The sequence below is a fragment of the Procambarus clarkii genome, chromosome 1, assembly GCF_040958095.1.
Source record: "Procambarus clarkii isolate CNS0578487 chromosome 1, FALCON_Pclarkii_2.0, whole genome shotgun sequence".
NCBI classification, from domain to species: Eukaryota; Metazoa; Arthropoda; class Malacostraca; order Decapoda; family Cambaridae; genus Procambarus; species Procambarus clarkii.
In genome coordinates this window covers 31,412,701-31,440,682 of record NC_091150.1, presented here as the reverse complement: position 1 = coordinate 31,440,682, position 27,982 = coordinate 31,412,701, and the positions used below count along the sequence as shown (strand labels likewise).

The window sequence follows — 27,982 nt, the reverse complement described above, 5'->3', positions numbered from 1 at the left end:
GAAACGTACAAATTTTATGTTCGAAATAGTACAAAAAAAAAATATGTGTGCGATCTGATCTATGTACCAAGTGTCTTGTATGCAGGTGAACAGAGGCATCAGGTGAAATGAAACGTCTCCTCCCCACCTCCCGGGAAAATCTATGATAACGACGTTTATATCGTCGATATGATATGACAGAACACTATATCTGTGATTGCCCTGTTATAAGTGACTTCAGACCAAATGGTATGTATGACGCCCCACATATACCTCTTTGAGCTCTGTAATTACGTCATACACTCAGGAATATTGGAAGATATTCTTGTGCTGTTTCCAGTGTTTGCTAGTGGAGGCTAATAGGATAATAAGGCTAACAGCCTTACATTTCATTTTGTTGTTGTTGTTTTAAGATTCGCTACTTGGAACAAAAAGTTCCAAGTAGCACGGGCTATGGTGACCCCGTACATCTCATGTTCTCCCCTAGGCAAACTTAATTTGTTTTTGTATTGAGGCTGCTAGTGGCTTTGCAAGAATGTAAAAATAACAATCTTATGTAATCTCACCAACCCATTGTACCTTGTGAATAAATTATTATTATTATTATTACCCTTAAATAAATTAAATATAACAATTAATAAATTATAAATGAACGCTAAAAAGAGGGGAACGTTATGGACGAAACGACGAACGTGCCTACACAAATATTCGAAAGGCGCGCCACAGCCCGGCTGGAGCGGCTGGAACAGCTGACCGGGGCACCCCACTCAGGTGATCAATATAAACAACAGCTGGGCATGGGGACAGGGAGCCACTCAGTCTTTTTACGCTCAACCCAGACATGTTTTCACATAACATCAGCACTAGACACGTCCCTTTAACTTTCAGAAGGCTATTTATAGATGGGCGGCGCATGGAGAGATCTGCTACGTTGTTTACTGCTGCAGGACCCACAGTGCTCGAGTGGAGTGCCAGACGCCCCTCGGGGCTCGCCACCATGACTGACAGGTTGGTCGCATCACAAACTTCTAGTTGCACGTCAAGGACAAACAAATATAACCAAAGAACCTTGTAAGGCAAAGAGAATTTACTCAGAATTTTGATTAATTATTTTTTGTTGATTATATTGAAAGGAAAACATTAAGAAAATCTAGGGAACAATGTTTCATCCTCCTGAATGATTAAGATGCAGAAAAGGTTTTCTGTTATGAGGGAGAAGTAACTGGCAAGTCAGCCAGTGACCTTGATTAACCTAATCTAATAGAATGAGCTGCAAAAATAGAACCCATGAGCACCACACCAGAAATAAATATATCTTTCATATCCCCAGAGTCAGGCTAAATCTGTGCAAACACTCCTGGCAAATAAATGGACCCAATCTTTGCAACTCACTCTCTGATGAATTAACAAATTGTCCAACCCATGCCCTGTTCAAAAATAAAACCTAAAAGTACCTAATTACATCCTCATAGTTTCCCACTCTGTGCTTCAAACTCACACTGTATCTTGTACTACCCTATTTCCCCAATATTAGTATGTAAGACTAATTAAGAACTTCATCTTTACCAGTGTAATCACCTCTGTCAATTTATATTGTTGATATATAACCTTGCTACAATGTACTTTTGCACCTTACCTGATATGTTAGACTAAGGGCTTACCCGAAACACTGTCCGTGTTAGTGGCTTTGCAAGAATGTAAAAATATCACTAATGTAATCTCGCCAACCCATTGTACCTTCTTGTAAATAAAATATTATTATTATTATTATTATTATTATTATTATTATTATTATTACTATTATTATTATTATAGCCAAGGGTAAGCCTGTCCACAGATCACGCAAGTTACTAGCCCGAATGATACTTATCCTGACTACTCATTTGATGTGTAGGCTGTATCTATTATGCTTTACTCTAGGATACATTGTTCCATAAAGTATTACAATAAAAGTAAAATTATCTAAATGAAACATGATTTGCTAGTCTTATGCTAGGGTATATTATACTGCATAAAGAATTCTTCAGGCATGATAAAGTTGTGCACTTGCTCTGATGTGGGCTACTAGAGAACACTGTGTCGCCACACAATAACAAAACTTGGTAGTAGTAATTGTTTATGCTTGCATTACATCCTAATTCTTTGTATGAGGTTCTGCTACTTTCAGTGAATTATATTTTCCTGTATCATAGTCAATTCATGTTTACAGTCACTGTCCTCCAGCATTCCAATTTTTTCTGGTTCCCCACCTAATTCTTTTCATTTCATATTTTGTTTAAACTAGTTTCCACATTTAACACTTATACTTTCCACATGGTTTCCAATCACAGAATATACTTGGAATAGTCTCTATATCAGTATTGAGTACTTGTTTACATCTTTTTAGAGAATGTCATTCTCCCCATTGTAATTATACACACTTCACATGTGCAGCAGAGCTACTGAACTTGCGGGAGTTTTAATAGAGGCTTCCCTACCAAGGTTCCTTCCTTACATTAGCTCCATTTATACCCAAGAAAAGTATGGGGCTGAAATAGAAGTGCCACAGCCAACAGGTTAAAAATATTTTGAATTACAATACAGGTGTTTATATTGTGAAATATGCCAACATTGGCTATGAGACCTGGGTAGTTTCGTCGATTACCTGTGATATAAAAATAAATTTGTGCACAGTATTCATTTATCATTTGTATTTTGTTCATATGTAATTTACATACAGGATATTTTAAGTAAATTTATGTCAGTAGATACAGTATATGAATCTCTTCTTTTTTCCTTAGGGCCAGTGCATCATCCCCAATCCCCATTGTACGTCGAGGAATTACTCTTGCTCCAATATCCTTAGGTTCCTACACCACATCAAATAATGAGCGTCCATTTACTCCATCACCTATGCCCTCGCCTCCATCATCTCCTCCAGCCCTCAGTTCTCCATCAGGTTTCTTACAAGCCACCAAAGATGCTATGGAACGAGCAGTTTCTAAGCGTGGTTCAAAAGCCAGTGTTCTTGTCATTGATGTAAGTACAGGACAGTCACATTACCGGGTATATGTTTTATTGAGTCTATCATGTTTAAAGTAAGGCCCTGTACCCTAGAATCTAACCATAAAAATTCAGTCACTCCAAGCACTCTTGGTATCACAGGTGACTGCTAACAGTGTTTTGTGTTAACTACAGGTTCCAGTTAAACTGCTTGGCCAAACCCCTACCAACTACCACCAGGTGGTAGCACCATTCATGCCACCTTAGATTCACTGAACTGGGACAACTCACATTCTCCCTGAGTTGTTCACCAATTAGTTGGCAGGCTAAGACTTGATTTCAGTAAAATTAAACTTGTTTACATCTGTGAAATTTAGTTTTAAATGCACTATACTGTATACCATATAATATATATACTATACTATATACCATATAATATATATGGTATATAGTGTTTCTATATCTATATTATAGAATTTAATCCATTCCCGGGGATTAGATCAGAAAGAAATATTGCAGGAACAACCGTGGACATCTTCAAGAGAAAACTAGATTGTTTTCTTCAAGGAGTGCCGGACCAACCAGGCTGTGGTGGGTATGTGGGCCTGCGGGCCGCTCCAAGCAACAGCCTGGTGGACCAAACCGTCTCAAGTCAAGCCTGGCCTCGGGCCGGGCTTGGGGAGTAGAAAAACTCCCAGAACCCCATCAAACAGGTATCAAGCAGGTTGTCTGTAGTGAGACATCACATTGTCTCACTATGAATGATCTCTTGTTTTTCCTCTATTGTTATGCTCACAACTGTTTTCTTAGGTTGAACATTACCACTGACTTTCTTGGAACCCATGGCATGATATTCAAGTGCATGATAAGAACTTTTATAAATAGTTAGTGAATGGTAAAACTTTTATGTTCAGAAACCAAAAAAGCACAAAAACAATGAAATTCTTCACAAAGAATTCAAGTATAATCATCACTATGCTGGAGACACTGGTAAACTGAAGCGCCACATGCTCGATGGACCCATACATATATAAACAAACTCTGAAAACCGAGGTAAACAATGAATACTGAATCAAATTTTGCTGTTTTTGGTAATATGTCCTGGGCTGACATTCGGGCATGGGGCTTTTGGAGGTTGAACATGTGTAACCTTGGGTCGCAGGTTGCAGCCAGTTGTCTCGACTTCGAGTTGAGGAGCAAGTAGTACGTACCCTCCTGGGTACGTCCCTCTTTTCCTTTACCTTTGGTTAGGAAGCTCTGGGGAGCTGAAAGGGCTCTCCACAGAAAACCAGCGTTGAATGTAATGAAACGCCATTTTCTGGGTGAGACCCGGAGGCTCCCGACACCCTCCCTCCCTTTGGTCGGTGGTTTTCTTCCGTTTGTCTTCCTTTCACACCTGACACACATGGCAGTAGTGAGGTAGACAGTAGTCGGTAGTAAATCACCCTCCTTACCAGAGATAAGGAGGGTGATTTATTTGAGAAATTTGTTTGTGTCTGTGAAGACAAGTGGCTGGCAGATGAGTATGGCATTGGTACAACAGTAGTAAGAGTAGACAGAAAAATATTGTAATCCAAGTACAGTATTAGGATTTGGACGACGCTGTTTATCTGTGATTTATTAAGATTCATGCCCTGGAGGTAACTGCTCATGGCTCAGTTAAAGCCTGTAGGTGAAAGAATGGCATGAAGCATGGGTACTGAAGGCCAGTTCAGGATGGGTGAAGTAGTTTAACAGACAGCATGACATAATACAGTACTATAATGGCATTTGCTGCCTCTAGGTTACTCAGACCAGCCTCTGCTACAAAAACTTCTGAAAGTAATCAAATTTGTGTAATACGTACTGTACATTTTATCATACTTAATATTTTTGTGCACAAAATCACTGTTTATATATTATTTGTGTCTAAATACTGTATACAGAAACATGTATCTTTACTATAAGAAAAATATGGAAGATTTGGTGATATTAAAAAATATCAGTTATGTATTAAAAAAATCTACACTTTTATTGTAAATCTCTTGTCAGACCTAGAACAATATGATCTAGATTTTGGAGGTCCCACTGTACGTTCAGGACTTTTGTATACCTTTTTCCATGTTCAAAGTGGGATAGTGCATGCTAACTCTGGTGTAAACATTAAGGTAACCAAGCATTTCCTATCATGCTTTGAGAACTTGATAGGAACTCTTGGAATTTTACTACCTTACCTTGAGGTTACCTTGAGGTGATTCCGGGGCTTAGCGACCCCCGAGGCCCGGTCGTCAACCTGGCCTTCTCGTTGCTGGACTGGTCAATCAGGCTGTTGGACACGGCTGCTCGCAACCTGACATCTGAGTCACAGCCTGGTTGATCAGGTATCCTTTGGAGGTGTTTTTCAAGTTCTCTCTTGAACACTGTGTGAGGTCAGCCAGTTATGCCCCTTATGTGTAGTGGAAGCGTGTTGAACAGCCTCGGTCCTCTGATGTTGATAGAGTTCTCTCTAAGAGTACCTGTTGCACCTCTGCTTTTCAATGGGGGTATTCTGCACATCCTGCCATGCCTTCTGGTCTCATGTGATGTTATTTCTGTGTGCAGGTTTGGGACCAGCCCCTCTATTATTTTCCACGTGTAAATTATTATGTATCTTTCCCGCCTGTGCTCAAGAGAATACAGATTTAGGCTCTTTAGTTACTAAATGTTAACCAAACCACACTAGAAAGTGAAGGGACAATGACGCTTCGTTCCGTCCTGGACCATTCTCAAGTCGATTTTCCTACATTATTTTTGTTTATGGTGTTATAAAAGTCAAACAGTATTTAAATATTTAATATGTGAAAACAGTCCATTCACCTGGGCTCTAGGAGACTCGAATCGTGAACCCCACACTTGTGAGGAGAAGGCTCTATTGGGATCTTTTTATGTGAAAACGGCATTATTTTACCATAACATAATTTGTAATCACTGCAGGAGGACATGCGAGATATGTGTTACTACTACTCTCAACTTGGCACAGATGAAAAGTCAGACTTTTTGATTCACATGGCCACTGCACTATCTACCAATCATCAAGCTGTTCAAGAACTTATCCAGCAGAAACCAGAGGTAGGTTATACTAATCTTCTATAGTAGGCATGGAGAATCTATAGCACCCCCAGTGCTGGAACTGGATTCTTCTGCTTGTATTATATTGTATACAGCTTGTGATAATTATGGATCTAAGTGAATGTCAGGCACTCAACCCTTTGTGTTTGTAATAATTTTAAATTTGTGTGGCTGTTTTTTGTGTTTCATATTTTAATTTGAAAGCTCATTCAATAGTTCCAGTAGTGTATCTAGTGAGGGAACAAGGGGAACAACCACTCTTCCCTGAGCAAATTTCTCAAAAGTGGTGCCTTGTCAAGAATTGTTAAACTCGTCACTCACTTGCATGATAAAAGTCAAATTTTTAGCAGACTCATACTTGGACGTCTTTGACAGTCAAAATGAAATCATACACAGAGTTTCTTTCATTCAAAAACATATACAAAGAAATAATGAGTACTGTGTGACAAAATCAAGTGTCAAGAAACTGTCCATCAACAATATACAGTACTTTATGATTGCTAATGATGTGTGTTCCATTTATCCCAACCTGTTCATATTGTTCCACAATTTTCTGACCTTACCAATAACTAGTGCACTTGCAGAACAATCCTTTAGTTGGCTGAAACACCTTTACCATGTTGTTTACCATGTGATTAGTCATGATGGATATCCCAGCTAGTTCAGAGCCGAACTTTAATTCTTGTAGATTTCCAAGATGTAATTCGGTATGGTCATTCGTGTTGCTTCTGTAATTCTGCCTTGTTTTATTACTTAGTTTCCAGGAATAGATAAATGTTGTTCTTTTCCCTTTCCTCTGATGTCCTAGGGGGATGTACTTAACTGTCAACTTCTTTGCTCCACCCTACTGCCATCTGGAACTTGTTGCATAAGAACATCATTGTGGGATACCCCTCACTCCAGGTGGTGTCTCATTTCTTCCCTGTTCTCAAGCAAAATGTACCATCTTACTTCATTCTGTACCTGATTGCCCTCAATACTTGTATCCAACATTCTGGATGACCATCATATCCCAGGTTTGCCAAATGGTGTCAAACAGTTCTTGGCTCATTTCCATGCCTATTAGCATGTTCCCCTTCAACCGAGGTTCAGGAATTAGCTGAGGCACTTTTTCTATAAATTTTTGGGACTGTCATTTGGTTTAAACTTGGTACCTAGGATCTTTATCAGGAGTACTTGGGTAGTTCTCTGACCCCCACTTTGTCTTCTTGAGATTTGGGTTCTGTCCTACCTTGATGGCTGACTGGTTTGGGCTCCCATTCATTCAACTTGTCTGCTATTCAGGAATCCGGTTATTTTCCATTTGGCTTGCTCGTCATCCAGGTCAAGTGGTTGGAGTCCTAGTTAGCACTTATGTTCTGCCTTGGTTAGGTTGACACACTCTACAAGATCCTAGTAGATCCTAGACTAGATCTTAGTCCTGGCAATTGGTAGGTCAGTGTGGGGGGTCTTGGAGGACTGGTGCATTCTTTAGGCTTAACAGTCCCAGCCTGTAAGCACAGGAGCTGCTTGGTGCCCAACTGAAATGGATGGTTCATTACATTCAATATTTGATTTTCTGGGGTAGCCCATTGTGACTCCCTTAAGCTATACGCCGAGATGGTACTATATACTAGGTCGCATCACCCGTAGAGTTCTGTAGGCCTACCAGGTACCAGAACCTGGGCCCCTCACAGAGGCACCTCACAAGGGAAGGCAACCTGAAAGTCACCAGGGTCTGAGCTCTTGGTTCTGTAACTAATGTAGTGCATACTGGGTCGCCTCTCTTGCTGGCTCCAGTATTCTGCCTGTTTAGCTAAGTGGTATGATGTTTGCTATTGGTGACATTTCCTGTATACTGTGGTGTAACATTAGCCAAGTTTTAAGGGTGCTTGGAACTGCATGTGCTCAGGGTTCCCTTCCCTGTTTTCTCCCTTGCACTGCTCTTGCATTGGCAGAGTTATTTCCTCAGGAATGTTTTGGAGTCATGCCCTTAGAGGTCATTCTCATTTGTGATGGCCCTTGCCCAGGGTGAGTCAGGAGCTTTGGGGCTTCCCTGTCTTTACCCAGGTCGGGTGCAACTTTGGATTGCAAGGCAAACTGGTGGTTTGTCACGTTTGTTCAACATCCTCCCAGCGAGTATAAGAAATATTGCTGGAACACCCATGTACATCTTCAAGAGAAAACTACAGTAGATAGTTTTCTTCAAGGAGTGCCAGACCAACCGGGCTGTGGTGGATATGTGGGCCTGCAGGCCACTCCAAGCAACAGCTTACTGGACCAAGCTCTCTCTCAAGTCATGCCTGGCCTCGGCCGGGCTTGGGGAGTAGAAGAACTTCCAGAACCCCATCAAGCAGGTGTACTTCTCTCAGTGCACCGAGGTCAGCCTTCATAGCCACATAACCCAGGCTGTGTCGACTTGCATTTAGGTCCAGTATAGTGTCTCCAGTGCTTGGGTGTCCTGCTTGGTTTACCCTTTAGGCCCTGGAAATCCTCTGTTGATTCGGTGGTCATATGAATTTTTCCCCTGAACCTGTGCACTGTGAGAGTTTGTAGGTGGCTTGTCTGTGCCATGTGGCAACAATCATTCCTTCTGCCCCCACCGTACTGCCTGTTGGGTCAATGACACCTTTGAACCCTGTGGAGTTTGCTCTTCCCGTGTGGCTCTTCTTTCTGACCTTCCTGATGAGGTTAGGGCTTACCAGGCCACAACCACTTTGCATGTTCATTTTTCTAGATTGTAGTAGTCTAGGTTGTGTGTCCAAATGGATGCCATGGAGCTGCCACATTTGGTGTTTAGGGACACAGAATTGGAGGTGTTGGTGAACTCGACCTTGGCTCTGCATGTAATTGCATGTGCCATTGGCCAGCTGTTTGGCTGAGCTGATAAAGTGATTGGCAAAACAATAAGATGAATAATGTTACCTTCACTCTGGTCAAATGAATAGTAGTAGCAGTGACCTCTTTTGAGAAGTAGGCAAATCAGAACTAAATCCCTGATAACTTCTCGTAACACCACCTTGGTAACTCTTGCAGGGGGGGGGGTCTTCTTACAGAGTTCCTAAGGACCTTTGTGACAAAGTCATTTAAGAAGAAATACATTACACTATCCCTAGATAACTATGACAAATGGAGGTTCAAACTTGTATCTGCTGAATTGCTCTGTAGTTTCCCCACACTGAACAACTATGATACTGTATGGTCATACAGTAGTTAATTAATGTGACAATTTTTCCACCAGGAACAAAATAATTATAACTTAAAAGCAAATAATATTGTCTTTATGTTGTACTGTAGTTAATTATGGTATATTTTGTGCAGGCTGATATGAGTGATGGAGAAATAGATGCCCAAATTCTGAGGTGGGAGGACCGCTTACGTATCGCTGTTCAGCCACCCCATCACTGGGTTTTTTCACAAATATCTCGGCTCTCTGGAGGGGTCAAGTTTCTAGTGGACATGCGTCAGGATTTACTAGTAAGTTACAAACAAAAACTTAGTGTAAAGACTTACTATGAAGATAATGTTGAAATAATCTTGTTTGTAAAGTACAGTGTTCCCTCAGAAATTGGATATCATTCCAGACCCAATCTGGATTTGGGTGAAATCTAGATTTCTGAAAAACTTCCAAAAAATACAAAACTTTAATTTATTCACTTAATTTTTTGTAGCACAGACTGGTTTTCAAATCCTAGAAACAGCCATAGGAGGTTATAACCAATATGTAATCAGAGAAAAATGATGATTATTGCTGCTTACAGTTCACCAGTAAATAACACATGGCCACAGGAAGAACCATACAACAAAAGAGATCTTAAAATGATCTTGCAGATGATAATGCTTTGGCTTTGATTTTCTTTACCACATGCAATTGTGTTTTTTTACAACCTGCCCAACATGTTCATAGCATAATATTTCACAGCCTGGTTGTGAAATGCATTGTACTTCCCTTGTTCCACCAGAAATACATTTCTGAGGCGTTTAGATTCCTCTATGAATCTTCTATTTTTGGGTTGCTGTCCCTCTGGATAGTGCATGGGGCATGACCACCACTGTATGGCCATTCATGAGGAGTTAATCTAGTTAGCTGTATGTTTGTGTGTGTGTTGTGCTTGGCACTAAATTGTGCAGTGTTTATTCCTAGTACTTTTCTAGGGGTTGTATTTGGGGAATGTTAAGTGACTCTTCTGTGGCTTCTTATCCCTCAATTCAGAATAGTTGTATGTAGTTCATTTAAATTTATTCTTGCATTAGAATAAATGTCATTTAACTTGTAAGTGTTCCAACTATTAATCATTTTAGGAATAAATGTACGAATCCCCCCCCCCCTCCCTTCCCCATGCAACCCTTTGACCCTCTGTGTGGTCCTAGATCCTAGGGTACAGGAGCTAGGGTACAGATCCTTCATCTGTACCCCTAGCTCCTGGAGGTATGTGCCTGAAGTACTTGTTGAGCCATTCTCATGTATTTTGCAAAGGGAGAGTTTGTTTTGTTTTAACATTTTAAGCATCCCTTGTCGCATAGTATATTGAGCTTTCTCGTTATTAATGATAATTTTTTTCTTCCAGAGCACATTATTTTCCAGGACTTCAGATCCATCCTATTCTGCAGCTCTCAAGACTTTGGACTCCACACTTCGAGACCTTCTCTCCCTTTGGTTTACAGTTGGGCTCTTAAATGTTCAACGCATTACTTGGGAATCGCCATGCAATATGCTACAAAAGGTTAATAAAGGTTCTATATGAATTTCTACATATGTACTACAGGTTTTTGTTATCTATTTGTAATTATAGGAAAAATTAGGCTCATGCACTCGGTCATAAATATTTTATAAATTCCTAAAGTAATTTATTAGGATAATCAGACAAAGATATATATACAGCACATTGTGACTGGGAGATTGGTGGTGGCTGAGGGAAGGGAGGCATTACATCATGCTACATACACATGTGGGATGATAATATTGAACAAGGGAACAAAATGGAGTACACCCCACCCTTCTTCATATTTAGGCATTGAAGTTCAGATCAGGGTTGCCAGCTGTATATATCTAGCATTCTTGTTTATCTGGCTGCATGCCTAACTGCTTGCCTGCTTAACTGGCTTACTGTTTGACCTGGCGTGCTCTGCCTGTCTAGCTTCACCTCATGAAACCTATTTGCCTATCTGCCATCCTGTTTTGCCAAGCTTGCTGTGCTTGTCTAGCCAGCAGGTCAGTTGCCCTGTTATCTCTCCAGGCTTGCCTGCCAGCCTACATGTCCTGAAAGAGGTGTTCCATTAGACTCGATGCACATTTTTTGAGGGATGTAAAATGTTAAAAGAAAGCAAAAATTTCCACCTAGATCCCACATTATTTCATGTTCATCTCTGTTATATTTCTCCCTCCCCTCTGCCCGAATTGCTATGCATGTTAGTGGTTTTACAAGAATGTAAAAACATCAATGTGTACTCTCATAAACCCATTGTTCCTTCTTGTACATATATAATAAATAAAACTAAATAAACCATCTACAATTGCCACACCCACCAGTAAGGAATGGAGGGCTGGGAAGTTCACCGAAGTTGTCTAGATACAGTATATGAATTTGTTATTTTGTAAATAAAAAATTCCTCATGAGGTTAGTGTGAGGAATGATACGAGATAAAGTGAGAAAGTGAGGAGGAAGGAGGGAGGGAGGGAGGAAGGAAGGAATGGGAACAGGGAAGGTAGAGCACATCCTCAGGTCTCAAAGTACAGTACTTTCTAAGACATTCATTAAAGTACAAATAGGTATAAATACAGTATATAGTATGTATGAGGTATATATGTGGCCATCGTATTTACTTTACCTTCATTCATTCTCCTTTGTGTCGTCATTAAACCGTGTTGAAATACTAAAAATTTGTGCATGGTGTTTATTCCCCAGGTATCAGAATATGAAGCTGTTCATCCTGTCCGCAACTGGACTGATTTAAAGCGTCGTGTGGGCCCTTATCGCAGATGTTTTATTTTCACACACTCAGTGTATGCCTAAGGAACCCCTTGTAGTACTACACATCTTCCTTACAAATGAAATATCTAAATCCATGGCCAAAATTCTGCAGAATTCAAGGGCATCTTCAATAGGTAGGTTTTAATATTATCAAAATTTCATGGCTTCTTATTCTACTTATACTGTATTTTCTTTGATTTACAATATTATATACAAATTTGTATTACATACATACATATTTATTCTGTGAGGTACAGTATTATTTACTAAATTTGTTTTGAGCAGTTTTGAAGCATATACAGAAATGGCTTACTATTGTCATGAACAGAAAGCCTGTTTGAGTTATTATGGACACCCTGGGCCAACTATTATCCTTGCATAGAATGCAACTGCACAACAGTTGTCTAACTCCAGGGTGCCTATTTACCTATAGGTGAACAGAATCATTAGGTGAAAGGATGTGTTGTCCAAATTCATTTTTTCTGCCATTAAAATTGAACTCGGGACCTTTTGGCTGCAGCTTAGGAACGGTACTGCAAATCATTAATTAAGTACATTGGGGTAAAGACAGTTTACCTTGCTAAACTCATATTTTCCGATGGACATTTGAATGGAGTTACTAAAACACTATACAGTATACAATATTGTTTTGGTAATAATATTGTTAACAAATATTAACCCTTTCTTTAACTGCGCAGCACATCATATGATGTGTTCAGTGACTTGCAGTAACTTGCGCTCCACATCATATGATGTATTGGAGTACTACGCAAGATTTAAACGGCCCGCAGATACACGGGGTTCACCACACCTTCATCAGGGCTCTTGTAAACAGACGCCTTTTAAAAAAAAATCGTGGGCCAAATTCCCGGGTGTGAGTGGCCTCAGTATTGAGTGAGCTACCAAGCCTGACACGCAGCATGAGCTCACAGCACTGCTGTTCAGCTTGTGACCACAGCATTGCCTAAAAATGCCATAATATACATGTTCTTGCTATTATTTAGCGATGATATTATTACAGAAGACCCCTGACTGTGATAAAAATGACCAGGATTCTTATAATAGCAGGATTGTTGTGATAATTAGCGCTGTAGTGGGAGGAGTAATCTTGGTGGGACGGGAGGTAGCACTGTCTGCTGACTCTGTGACTACCTTTTACTGTCTGGACTCACTATACTGTACCAGCTTAGTTGTTCGCTATGGTAAACAAAACATGTAGATACTTATATATAATGTCTGTATATAGTGAATAAAAGCAAAAACAGTATTGTGGGAGGAGAATTTGGGTGAGTCAGGTGAGGTGAGGGAGGGAGGAAGTAGCAGCCAGTGGCGGGCATGCCACTGCCACTCAGCATGCCAACTTAGTGGTTCGTTATGGTGAACATGAATGTAGATACTTATACATAACGTCTGTATATAGTGAATAAAAGCAAAAACAGTATGGTGGGAGGAGAATGTAGGTGAGTGAGGAGTTGAGGGAGTGAGTGGCAGCGAGTGGCTGGCTGGTGTGTGGCGGTCACTCCTCATAGCTTTTTGACTCATAATAGCACCTTAGTGATTCGTTATGGTGAACAAAACATGCAGATACTTATATATAACCTGTGTATATAGTGTAATAACCGACAAAGTATTTGTTCACTGCTTGATGAACATAATAATTGAATCAACAATATGCACACCATATTTTTGAGTACAGCGATGATTCACTCATTTTATTATATACTATAAATATATCACACTACACACTATTGAATAATATTACAGCAAAAAAACTATGAAAAATCAATCAGGGACATTGAAATAATTAGGTAATTATCTCTTTGTGGCCACTCCTGCCTGACAGCTGGCGAGCAACAGACCATCTGGGACGCACGCTGAGTCAGCGGCTGTTTTTTTTTTTTTGTGAGTTTTTTCCCGAGATGCCTAAAACAATCGCGAGGACATGCATTCTGACTGTTTTCCCTTGTGTGTGATGACCCCGCCGCCTGGACCTCGACCAGGCCTCCTTTTTGCCCCCCCCCCCCCCCTTCCCTCCCCGAGGAAGCAGCCTGTAGCAGCTGTCTAACTCCCAGGTATCTATTTACTGCTAGGTAATGGGCATCAGGGTGAAAGCAACATTTTGCCTATTTGTCTCCGCCTCCACCGGGGATCGATCCCGGAACCTCAGGCTACGAATGCAAAGCACTGTCCACTCAGCTGTCAGATTCCCTAGTGATGACCAAGGCCATAGCAGAAAGGTGATAGCCAAGGCTATAGTGGAGAATATCTTCAGTCTTCAAGGCTATTGACACTGAATAAATAAAATAATTTTAATTATATACAGAGATACCAATTATAATTAATAACATCTTTTATAAAATAAGATTTATGGTACAGTACTAAATCTTAAACATAAAGATGTTGGGAGAAGCTAACTTTCTTAGCTCACTTGGTTTAATATTTTCAGCATAAAGTTTTAGTTCAAGAAATTATATATTTGAAATATGTTTTTATTCCTTTTATATATTTATCTCTACATGTTACAACTCAATATACTTTCATTGCACTTTAATTTGGAAAAATTTACTGAGCAGGTGAAAATTTGCCTAGGAAACATTATGTTTATAATACGTATGTTAAATATTTTCACCAGATGAAAGCAGCATTAACAAGGACAGTGAAGAACCATCATTAATCAACACAGCTATATTTTACTCAATAACATCAACACAAAAAGGACTTCAGGTAAAAGAGCTACATTCATTATAATTTGTTCTAGTAATACAGGTACTGTAGTACTAAAGATAATTTTATTACTTCTTTCACTGTTTGGTCCTCTGCACCCGTCAGTAATTGGAGACCTGGATGTTAAAATGATTAGCGAAGTGTGTTTATGGAAAATATGGTGCTGAATAATCTAAGGGGCTCCAGTATTTGGCCACTGGGTCTCTGTGGTGCAGTAGTAGCATGCTCATATCATGCTTGGCGAGTTATATTGGCTGGGTTTGATCTGATCGCCCCTATTCACTCCGCATTAAATGAGAACCTTTTTTTGTAAACTAATTGGCAGCTTATGTTCCATGGAAAACAAGTAGGATAAAGCTTTAGATGAGCTTATGGAAGGGTGAGCATTAGAGTTTCTAATATGAAAAAAGTTAACTGTTCCTAAAAAAAAATTTAATTTTGACATTAAAAATAATTATATATATCCTTCTTCATTTATTGGGTAAACATAAGTCATTCACTTACCTTCCATTTCCTTTGTGATAAATAGCTCCAATTAATTCAACTATACATGTAAACTTCCAAGTGCTTCTATGGTATGTACAAGTTTGGTATGTGTGAAATTTATCAGGCACAAGTGGCTATTTGAAACCATAACCACTAAACACAGGCATGTCTTTCACTAAATATCAGTTGCCACAGGTTTAAGTTTCATATGCACTTAATGGATTACTTTCTTGCATCATGTCTCTTTCCTACCAGTCTAAATGCCTGCTGCACCCAATTATTCCATCATTAAAAAATAAAAGGTAATGTTTACTTGGTATCACCTTTATACAGTATATTCCTGGGTTATCACTTTTGATGGGCCACCTTAGGTTATGTCAGTAGAACGAGCTGGACATTGTAAATCCGCCTGGTGACCATCTCGTCCAGCCTGGGACAAAAATCTTTTAAAAAACGTATGTCGTTCAATTCGCTACGAGTAATTCAATTAACAACTTGTCACACAAACCATAGATGAGATAGAGTAACATTCTAGGACTTCAACTGGCACATTCAGACCAATCCCACACATGTAGACCACACCTCATTAGCTCCCATACCTTAACCCTTTTACTGTTATACTCTCTGGAAGGTATTACTCCAGAGGACAAAAAGAATGCTTTTCAAATTTGTAATTAATTTTTTAATAACAGAATAACTGTTTTCTGTGTCATTACAAATTTTGCTTGGTCCTTACTACTCGATCCCAAGGTCAAATTGCCACCCTTACATACTATGGAGAGTTTGTAAAGGAATGGAAATACAAAGAAATTGTAAGCTAAACTAGTGAAAACAATGAATTCATATATTCTGTACTTACATTTGCTTCAGAATCTACACATTGCCACTACCTCAGAAACAAGGTATTCCTATTGTGAGCAAACCATTAATGGTAAAGGTACATAAATAGTGAGGATGTCTTTATAGGATTGTAATACTGTACTGTATATATTTGTGTGCCTACAAGCCATACATGGGTGACCATGTGAGAAAAAAAGAGAGGATTGCAGGAAATTTTTTTGTTTAGAGAATTATTTTTTTCCTGATTCTGTAAAATTTTGTTTCTGCATTATATGTCACATAATATAGATTCTACTTTTCAGGGCATAGAACTTGGAAACTATCTAATAAAAAGAGTAGTACATGAATTGAAAGCTGAATTTCCAAGCATGTCACAATTTTCCAGCCTCTCACCTATACCTGGCTTTGTCAAGTGGTTGAACGGCATGATGGCAAGAGCACAAAGAGGTAATTAAAACTCATTGTAATAGTACAGGTATTTCAGTACAGTATTAGTGTTATATTAAGGCTCATATTCAGCTATTGAAATAACTAAAGATAAAGTTGCTAATTATTTGCCCAGTGTGGTAAAAATAATCTAGTGCTACAGTGTGTGATAATGCTTAACTACTGAACTGCGCAACGCACCTGGAGGCGCTCGACGGGGGGTGCACAACGCGCCTCCGGGATCTTATATTTTTAGTGTATGAGTCAAAACTCCTGCGGCTACATGGGGGTTCACATCGGCTTCCTTAGGGCTCTTGCAAACAGATGCCATTTAAAAAAAAATTGTGGGCAACATTCTTGGGTGTGAGGGCCTCAGTACTGAGTGAGCAACCAAGGCTGGCACACGCAGCATGAGCTCACAGCACTGCTGTTCAGCTTGTGGCCACAGCATCGCCTAATAATATCATAACATATATATATAACTGGTATTATTTAGCCATTATAGTATTACAGAAGAGCCTGAGTGTGTTAATGACTGTGTACAATGTTCAAATATCAGTGAATCAGTGCTGTTCACGATATTCACAGCACTAGCCACAGCACCACAGCATTATTTAGTCCATCTAGGAATCTTCAAACGACTTCATATGTTACTTTACAAAATAAACTTGTGGTCAATTATTCATTTACAGGATTTAGTGACCAGGATTGTGATAATAGCAGGATTGTGGTGATAATTAGAACTGTGCGCAGTATTGTGGGAGGAGGAAGTTTGGTGAGGGAGGGAGGGAGAGAATCGAGGTAGTCTCACTGTATGTAGCAGCCACTCTTGTTTTGCTCACCACACTAGCTTAGTGGTTCGCTATGGTGAACACATATGTGCATGGGTATATACAATGTGTGTATATACCCATGTACATATGTGTGTAGTATTGTGGGAGGAGCCATTTTGGTGAGGGAGGTGATGTCGTAATCGTAGTGTCGTCTGCTGGCTGCTGTGTGAATTCTCATGCAGTGTATGGTGGCTACTGTGCTGTTTGGACACAATACCGGCTTACTTGCATAGTTATGGTGAATAAAACATGTAGATACGTATACATAACGTGTGTAAATAGTGTAATAAAAACAATAACAGTGTGGTGGGAGGAGGAATGTTGGCGAGTAAGGTGCAAGGAGGTGTTGAAGGAATGAGGGAGGGCTGGCTAGGTGTGGCAGCTCACACTCGCAGAGTTCTGAGTGTGTTGATAGTGAATGTATATAGTGTGTAATAGTGTACAGTGTTTAAATATGTTGTAAATATACATAAATGAACATGAAAGAGTGGATATATGAGCAATATATGTGGGCACATTTGAGACACATACAACACAGTGACTTGGGACAGTACGGATGTTCTACTGCCATAATATTGTGTACGTATTCATTATACATGGGATTGGCAAGAAAAAGCAAAACAAATGTATTTGGAAATGTACGCAAAAAATGAAAAAAAAAAAATATTTGTGGCACCTCGCGCATGTTGAAGCTGGCGGACGACTGCCTTTGGGAGTCTACGTCATGGGCGACCACCAAAGTGTACGTCACGGGCGACCACCAAAGCGTAACGTCACACGCCATTTTCCGGACCCCAGTGCAGCCAAAGTAATTAGAATTTTTATTTATTTTTTTACATGTCTGTGATCAGGGAAGGGTATTTAATATTTTGAAAAACAAAAAGAATATTTTCCAGAGAATTTATTTCCTGCACACAGGGGGAGGTGCCGTATTTGGAAGGTGAGCAGCATAATGGTTAATCCAATGATATCAAGAACAAATTTATTCAAAAGTATTATAATTACATTTTGAAAATAGGAAGACATTGTAAAAATAAATTAGAATATAAATATCTGCTCTCCATGTGTTTCCACCCTCATAGAGGGGGCAAAGGAAAGTGCTGTGGCCATTGTTTCCCAGTAAATTTGTAATATCTTGGATGCCTGGCATTGGCTAGGCTGATCAGTACAGTACTGTAGTAATAAATGCATGGACTAGGGAAGCTACTAAGGCTGACCCCTGAAATGAGCATTTCATTGAACAGTACTTAATAGTCTTGTATTTTTCCAGGTAATGCTCACATATTTACAGAAACAGAGGTAAATGCACTTCAAATTTACCTGGAAGTGGATTCATCTTCAGAGGTGTATGAGCGCCTTCGGAAATTGTTCACAACAAATGGGTGGATAGAGGAACCAGATGTGGTGGAAACTTTGGAAGTTCCATTAATGAGACTGTGTGCATACTATCTGTATATAGAGAAGAGAAGAGGTTATACCCTTGATAGTGTAGGTAGGTATATAAATACTTGAAATAATCTATAGATTAACATGTTCCATCATTATCTATCATTGGAAAAAATTATGAAATGTGCTTATATTATAATCCCCTTGACTGAAATTAATCTCGGAAGTTGGCCTTCCCATCAATTTATAGCTCCTTTTATTTCTAAGAAGATATGTTAAGAGACCATATTAGAAAAATATGCAATAAATGAAAACTGGTTCGATTTCAATCAAAATATTTTGACTTGTTGTATATAAAATTGGGTTCAACTAGTCCAAGTCTCAGCATCATTGCATAAATAGGAAGGAGGAGAAAAAATATTGACTTATTAAAAAATTTCCAAAATGGTCAAAAATTAACATCAAACACAAGTGTCAACTGAAATCATGTCTATGACTCCAAGCTATCACAATAGCATATAATAAAGTATTTTAATATTTAGTTTTATGCAAAAAAAAATTAAAAATGAGATTTTTTTTTCTCAAATTTTTTATCAGGCGATTTGCATGAAACTTATACACCTTACAGAATGTAAGCCAATCTGTAAGGGTGCAAGTTTTGGAGGAAATTGGTTGATGTCAACCTCAACCACAGGTGGCAGAATCTTTGACTTTATTGTCAAGTAACATAAAGTTGACACTCCTCTTTTATTTTTTCAATTTACATGAATTTTACACCTTATATGTAGAGTGAACATCTCTGCAATCTCTATAAAACACTTTATTCCTAAGTTCATTCATTGATTTTATAAATATTTGCAAACATGATACATTGGCATAAATTTTTGGGGAACTTTGACTATTTGTATTAGTAAAACTAAACATATTTTGGATAATCCTTCTTATACAAATGTTTTATTATATGCTAATGTGATAGATGAGTGTCATATAAATTATTTCATTTAAAAATTGTGGTTGTAATGAATTATTAAAATGTATAAAATTTGTTAAAAAAAGAATCCTCTCTTTCTATTTAGGGTGCGATACTGAAATGTAAGACAGTTGCAGCCCTTTTTATATACAACTAGTATAAAAAGTTTGATTGAAATTTAATAACTTTTAATTTACTGTAATCCGGCCCCTTAACCATAGCAGAGCGCCCTTGAGAGTTGTGCTATTTTTATAATTAGGTTATGTTTTAATGTTTTTAATGTTTTCATTACTCTTTGTGTTTTGAATTGAAAATGGTTGAGTTTGGAAACATTTTGACATTAACTTTATCTGAAAATTTATAAAAACAAAAATATTTCTATGTATATATAAATTACAATTTTCATAAGATATTCTTCCCTGCTACATCTGGGCCAGTGAGTCGACAAGCAAGAAGTCAAGTGGTAGGATTGACTGCTGACAACAAACAATTCAATCACACCTTGTAATAATGGTGTCATGTCTTGAGGCTTCAGTCAAATTGCGTCTTACTGGTAGGAACGGCTCATAGCCAAAATGCCCAGTTATTGTTGGCTGTCGAAAAATTTCATGGAAGCAAGCCAAAACAAAGTGTTTCAGCTAGCTTCCAGCATTTTGGAAGCAAATCATTCTGACAACATTGTTAGACCGAGATCACACCTTAAATTCCAATGCCAGAAATAAAATTGTGAACTTTACACTTTACAAATTTAACTCCTGCACAATCCGAAGTCACTAGATGTACCAGAATCTGCTGTAGTGCTGCTTGTCTAACACTAAACACAATAATACAGAGGAAACTAGCTCCTTATTGGAAGACAACATCTATTTCCTCAACAGGAAGGAATCCGAGTCCTGGACCAAATCGCATGTTCGCAGCCACTGTTGTTGCACTATACATGCCAGGTACATTTTCCTAGACTGCCAGAATCCTATTGATACAGCTTGCTCATGAATTACTAGAGTATATAAGAATAAAGGAAACTCCAGATGGCTTATTGGCACATAAAAGGGGCCACTTATTAATACATGGCAGCTCCCGTGAGAGAGAAGTAGGAATAACAGGAAACTGTGAGGTACGGGAGTACCTAACAGACAAGAAGCAGTCGTGGTCACACAGCGCTCATCAGGCTGGAGAGGAGAGAAAAGTACGGTTCCCTCAAAGCTCTGTCATGAGTCTGTTACTATTTATAATACTGTATATGTTAATGATCTATTAAATAATTAATGCACTCAAACATCTTTGCCATTAGGTCTGGAAACTTAAATAAGCTCAACTTGCTTCCTGTTCCCAACAATAGAAAACCAAAGTAATTTACACATAGTTCAGAATAATCTAACAGGTTCTAATATCTATTCTTATGCCCAAATCCCAACATTACAGGGCTGTCATACAAAGATGCCACAAGTACTGTGTAGGAGTGCTGCAAATACCCTAGACAATAAGACAATATTATGCAAAATATTAAAATAACTAAATTTTAAATAAATGAATATATCAATGAGTGGACTGAGCTAACGCCAGCTGAATACTGTAGTCTATACTCGATAATTCAAATTACTGTATATGGGGTCCACCCCCTATTCGAGTTAGCCAGACTTGTACCTGGAAAGTCCAAAATTAAAATTTGTAATCTATTCGGGGTTTATTCACCAGAAGTCCAGTAACTTAAATTTCGATTTAAGTTAAGCAGTCAAAACCAACGAACGCAAATTCATTTGGGTTACCCGAAGATTCAGGTTACCAGAATTTGGATTATCGAGCTCTTACAGTACAGTATGTGCTTCTCTAGCTTGATAATGTGAATGTGATTGTAACCAGAACATTGCTGATGTTTCTACCGAGTTGTTAAGGTTAGAAGCCTCATATAGATAATCAATGATTTATGTTTCTTCGATTTATTTCATGTGGAATTTTTCAGCAAACTTTCACCTGAAAAATGGAGCTGTTATGTGGCGTATCAACTGGCTTGCTGATCGCTCCCCTCGTGGCCTTGCTAACTCCTGCGGCATTATGGCCAACTATAGGTGAGTCAGGACTTTGTACAATTTGTATTATATATTAATATATATACAGTACTCTAAATTTATGTTTGTATGAAGTATGAAGCAGCTTTATGGTGTCTTATCTCAAAAGGTATATAAAGAAGTACAAAGACATGCTACCAAATGGCTATCAGACCTAAAAAAATTAAAAACTATTAGTAGAGATTTGAGGCATTGGACATGTTAAAGCAAGTAGATGGAATGATACCAGGCAGTGTGATTGCCACATACAAAATCATGACAGTAGCCAACTAGGTTGACAAGACTGAATTGTTAAAACCTGCAGAGTGTCATATGGCAAAAATTATACAAGAGATGAGAGAGCATAAGTGTAGCTTTCATCTGTAACTACACTTAGGTATAGTAATTACACTTGAGACTGTGCAGTATATTATGCTTTTTCTTTTTAATATTATTAAACATTGTCTAGTAACTACAAATTAATTCCAGATACTTCCTGGAGGAATGTGAATGCAATAGTAGGACATATCTGGAAACTACAAAAATCATTGCATCTGATACAGTCATGTTCCAAGCAAAAACTGCTCAAGATATTATAAAAGACAGTCCAACTGGCTCAGTGTCTCCTCCACTATTTCCTCGAAGTCCATCGCCGCCTGTCATTACCGTCACTCCAGATTCAAAGATTTAATTTGTTGCCAAGTGTTGGATGGGGAGAAGCTTTTTATGTGACCATTTCCAAAGAAAAATGTTTTGGAGTGATATATCCCTTTTGTATTGATGGTGGTAAGTTAATAGGGTCATTGGTGCTAAATGTTGCTGTGTCATCACGGCAATGTACAGAACATGAATTATTAATACAGTATTGATACTGTACTATATAGCATAATTTTTGTACACATTTTTAATTGTTTTAAATTATTTTGTTTAGTAAGAGCTTTATACTGAAATTTTTTAAAAATAATTTAAATTTTTGTTTACTATAATGTTGATATTTTATTAAATGTTTTTGGGAAAATGTTTCCTGTAAAATATATAGTAGCTCTCATAGAGTAGAACATGGTTTATCTTGTATACAGATTCATACTTTCTCTAGGCCAGAAAGATTTGCATGGTTTAAGACTTAAGAAGACAGAATAACAGGCTTTATGCAATGATTAATAACAAGACTGGCCCATCAACAGAGCTCTCATCTCTCTCTTTATAATGCAGAGCATGTATTATGTTGAACATCATATGTGAAATTCTTGCTGTATACTTTATCTAGTCACAGTTTGTATATAGGAAAAATGGTTTTGCATACTGTAAGTATAGTATTGAAGCCTGAAAGCATATAGGTTTACATAATGCTTAATAGCTTCATAGTTGCTGTATTCTTTAATAACTGATGAAATAAAAGTGTAAGAAAACATGTTAATTACAATTGATTTTATGAAAATAGATTTTGTGTGTGTGTATATATATATATATATATATATATATATATATATTCACATATACACACACACACATACATATATACATACATACATGATGGTGTCAGACCACGGAGGAAGAATTGAAACAGGACTTTCCTAAGTACTTTTGTATATTAATACATCTTCAGAAGGAATGACCACTGCTAATGTTCAAATTAAATGATTGTGTGTGTGTGTGTGTGTGTATGTATATATATATATATTATATATATATATATATATATATATATATATATATATATATATATATATATATATATATATATATATATATATATATATATTATGGTATGTGTTTACTATTTGTGTTTCCAGAATCGAGTTATTAGCTCTTGGGCCCCACCTTTCTAATCAATCTATTTTTCCTCTATTATCTACTACATATATTTTTAACACACGTACGCACTCCAAAGCACATGATCAAAGAGCCACAGCTCAACCCCCACAAGCACAAATAGGTGAGTACTCACTCACTCACTCGTGCACGCACACACACACACACACACACACACACTAACTAACCCGAGTAAATGCAAAGTAATGAAACTAGGTGGTGGAAATAGGAGGCCAAACACAGGATACAGAATAGGAGATGAAGTACTTAATGAAATGAACAGAGAGAAAGATCTAGGAGTTGACATCACACCAAACCTGTCTCCTGAAGCCCACATAAAAAGAATAACGTCTGCGGCATATGCGAGGCTGGCTAACATCAGAACAGCGCTCAGGAACCTGTGTAAGGAATCATTCAGAATCTTGTACACCACATATGTAAGACCAATCCTGGAGTATGCGGCCCCAGCATGGAGCCCGTACCTTGTCAAGCACAAGACGAAGCTGGAAAAAGTCCAAAGGTATGCCACTAGACTAGTCCCAGAACTAAGAGGCATGAGTTCCGAGGAAAGGCTGCGGGAAATGCACCTTACGACACTGGAAGACAGAAGAGTAATTGGAGACATGATCACAACCTACAAAATCCTCAGAGGAATCGACCGGGTAAACAAGGATAAACTATTCAACACTGGTGGGACGCGAACAAGGGGACACAGGTGGAAACTGAGTACCCACATGAGCCACAGAGACGTTAGAAGGAACTTTTTCAGTGTCAGAGTAGTTAACGGATGGAATGCATTAGGCAGTGATGTGGTGGAGGCTGACTCCATACACAGTTTTAAATGTAGATATGATAGAGCCCAGTAGGCTCAGGAATCTGTACACCAGTTGATTGACTGTTGAGAGGCGGGACCAAAGAGCCAAAGCTCAACCCCCGCAAGCACAAATAGGTGAGTACAAATAGGTGAGTACTTAAGGGGCCTCGTAGCCTGGTGGATAGCGCGCAGGACTCGTAATTCTGTGGCGCGGGTTCGATTCCCGCACGAGGCAGAAACAAATGGGCAAAGTTTCTTTCACCCTAAGTGCCCCTGTTACCTAGCAGTAAATAGGTACCTGGGAGTTAGTCAGCTGTCACGGGCTGCTTCCTGGGGTGTGTGTGTGTGTGTGGAAAAAAAAAAAAATAGTAGTTAGTAAACAGTTGATTGACAGTTGAGAGGCGGGCCGAAAGAGCAAAGCTCAACCCCCGCAAAAACACAACTAGTAAACACACACACACACACACACATGATGCACTCACCTAGTTTTGTTTGCAAGGGTTGAGCTTTGGCTCTTTGGTCCCTCCTCTCAATCGTCAGTCTACTGATGTACAGATTCCTGAGCTTCTCGAGCGCTATCATATCTACATTTGAAATTGTGTATGGAGTCAGCCTCCACCACATCACTTCCTAGTGCATTCCATTTACTAACTACTCTGACACTGAAAAAGTTCTTTCTAATGTCTCTGTGGCTCATTTGGGTACTCAGCTTCCACTTGTGTTCCCCTTGTGTGTGTACCACCCATGTTAAATAATCCATCCTTGTCTACCCTGTCACTTCCCCTGAGAATTTTGTATGTGATGATTGTGTGTTCCTGAGGTGTTCTCTGTTCTGATGATGTGAGGTGCAGTTCACGCAACCTATCCTCATGACTCATGCCTCTTAGTTCTGGGACTTGCCTAGTTGCATACCTCTGAACTTTTTCCAGCTTCGTCTTGTGCTTGACAAGGTATGGGCTCCATTCTGGGGCCGTATACTCCAGGATTGGTCTTACATATGTGGTATACAAGGGTCTGAAGGATTCCTTACAGAGGTTTCTGAAGGCAGTTCTGATGTTAACCAGCCTCGCATATGCTGCCGATGTTATTCTGATGTGGGCTTCAGGAGGCAGGTTTGGCATGATATCAACTTCTAGATCTTTCGTTCTGTCTGTTTCATGAAGGACTTCATCTCCCATTCGGTATCCAGTGTCTGGTCTACTATTTCCTCCACCTAGTTTCACAACCTTACATTTTCTTGGGTTGAACTTTAGTAGCCATTTGCTGGACCATTCCTTATGTTTGTTTAGGTCATCTTGTAGCCTTGTACTATCTTCTTGTCTTAATCCTCCTCATAATTTTTGCATCATTAGCAAACATTGAGAGGAACAAGTCTATTCCCTCTGGGAGATCATTTACATATTCCAGAAACAGTATAGGTCCAAGGACTGATTCCTGTGGGACTCCACTGGTGATGCCTCACCACTCCGAGATCTCTCCCCCTCACAGTGACTCGCTGTCTTCTGTGCTTAGGTACTCCCCTATCCAATGGAGTATCTTCCCTTTCACTCCCACCTGTATCTCCAACTTGTCCACTAGTCTCTTATGTGGTACTGTGTGAAAGGCTTTCCTGGCAATCCAGAAATATGCAGTCTGTCTAGCCCTCTCTATCTTGCCTGACCGTAGAATTCAATAATCCTGTGAGGCATGATTTGCCATCCCTTCACCCATGCCGTTTCAAAGTTCTTTCGCTCTTGCTGTTCCACTGGTTTTCTCACTCACACGTACATGTGTGTGTGTGTGTGTACTTACCTAAACGTAGTTACAGGATGAGAGCTATGCTCATGGTGTCTCGTCTTCCCAGCACTCTTTGTCATATAATGCTTTGAAATTACTGACAGTTTTACCCTCCACCACCTTCTCACCTAACTTGTTCCAACCATCTACCACTCTGTTTGCGAAAGTGAATTTTCTTATATTTCTTCGGCAGCTTTGCTTAGTTAGTTTAAATCTATGACCTCTTGTGCTTGAAGTTCCAGGTCTCAGGAATTCTTCCCTATCAATTTTATCAATTCCTGTTACTATTTTGTACGTAGTGATCATATCGCCTCTTTTTCTTCTATCGTCTAGTTTTGGCATATCTAATGTTTCTAACCTCTCCTTGTAGCTCTTGACCTTCAGTTCTAGAAGCTATTTAGTTGCATGTCTTTGCATCTTTTCCAGTTTGTTGATGTGCTTCTTAAGATATGGGCACCATACAACTGCTGCATATTCCAGCTTGTGTGCGTGTGTACTCGCCTAGCTGTGCTTACCGGGGTTGAGCTTTGGCTCTTTGGTCCCGCTTCTCAACCGTCAATCTACTGGTGTACAGATTCCCGAGCTTCTCGAGCTCTATCATATCTACATTTGAAACTGTGCATGGAGTCAGCCTCAACCACATCACTTCCTAGTGCATTCATTTACTAACTACTGACACTGAAAAAGTTCTTTCTAAGAAGTCTGTGGCTCATTTGCATACTCAGCTTCCACTTATGTCCTCTTGTGCATGTACCACCCATGTTAAATAATTCATCCTTGTCTACCCTGTCAATTCCCCTGAGAATTTTGTATGTGGTGATCATGTCTCCCCACATTCTCGTGTCTTCCAGTGATGTGAGGTGCAGTTCACTCAGCCTTGTAACTCATACCTCTTAGTTCTGGGGACTGAACCTCACAACACTGGAAGACAGAAGAGTTAGAAGAGACATGATCACTACCTACAAAATTCTCAAGGAATTGACAGGGTAGATAAAGATTGTTTAATACGTGTGATACGCGAAGAAGGGGACACAGGTAGGAAACTGAGTACCCAAATGAGCTACAGGAACATTTGAAAGAACTTTTTCAATGTTAGAGTAGGTAATACATTAGGCAGTGATGCATGGAATGCATTAGGCAGTGATGTGGTGGAGGCTGACTCCATACACAGTTTCAAATGTAGATATGATTGAGCCCAGTAGGCTCAGGAATCTGTACATCAGTTGATTTACAGTTGAGAGATGGAACCAAAGAGCCAGAGCTCAATCCCCGCAAGCACTGCTAGGTGAACGCACACATACCTGTAAATAATATTCATTTATTCATTCAGATACGTTTTACTACCCTAAATTTAATTAAGATCTGTGCACTTAGGTTAAATTATGTAATAAATTCTGTTGCATAATTTTACTCTGTTGAAAAGTAGATAAATGTTAATTCAAAGTATAATTTATTTATTGTATTTTTTGTTATTGTTTAATTTTATTAGTAAAAGTAATACAGTAATCAAATTTGTAAATGGTATTTATTAACCTTTGAGATGTATTGTAATACTAGTCCTTATGTGAGTTACTGTGTCACTTCAGTACTGGTCGTATTTGTATGACCGTCTCTTTCTCACATATGAGATAGGCATTATTAAATCAACATACTGTACATCAAAAATAATCTGAGTTGTTCACAGATCATTTTTTTTTTTTATGTCAGATAAAGCAAACATTTAAATTTTGCATATACTGTACTTTATGCAAAGTATATACAATTTGGAGAGAGTGAGTTTACCAGTACTGGCCACCTCATTGGCATAGTGAAGGGAGATTTGTGCACCATTTCTGGGCTATCAAGGCTAACTTAGGCTTCCTTCTCCAGCC

General features: G+C 38.9%; 1 protein-coding gene across 1 annotated transcript; it reads left to right on the top strand.

Annotated features, from left to right (window-relative positions):
* Positions 1-756: 756 nt before the first annotated feature.
* LOC123763929 (malonyl-CoA decarboxylase, mitochondrial) lies at positions 757-27,622 on the top strand. Its single transcript, XM_045751379.2, is given in 12 exon segments — positions 757-987; positions 2,760-2,997; positions 5,914-6,048; positions 9,349-9,504; positions 10,596-10,751; positions 11,934-12,029; positions 12,031-12,133; positions 14,632-14,723; positions 16,352-16,496; positions 18,579-18,800; positions 21,625-21,730; positions 22,199-27,622. Coding segments are annotated over 12 exon segments (1,818 nt in total). The 5' UTR covers positions 757-820; the 3' UTR covers positions 22,401-27,622.
* The last annotated feature ends 360 nt before the right edge of the window (positions 27,623-27,982 follow it).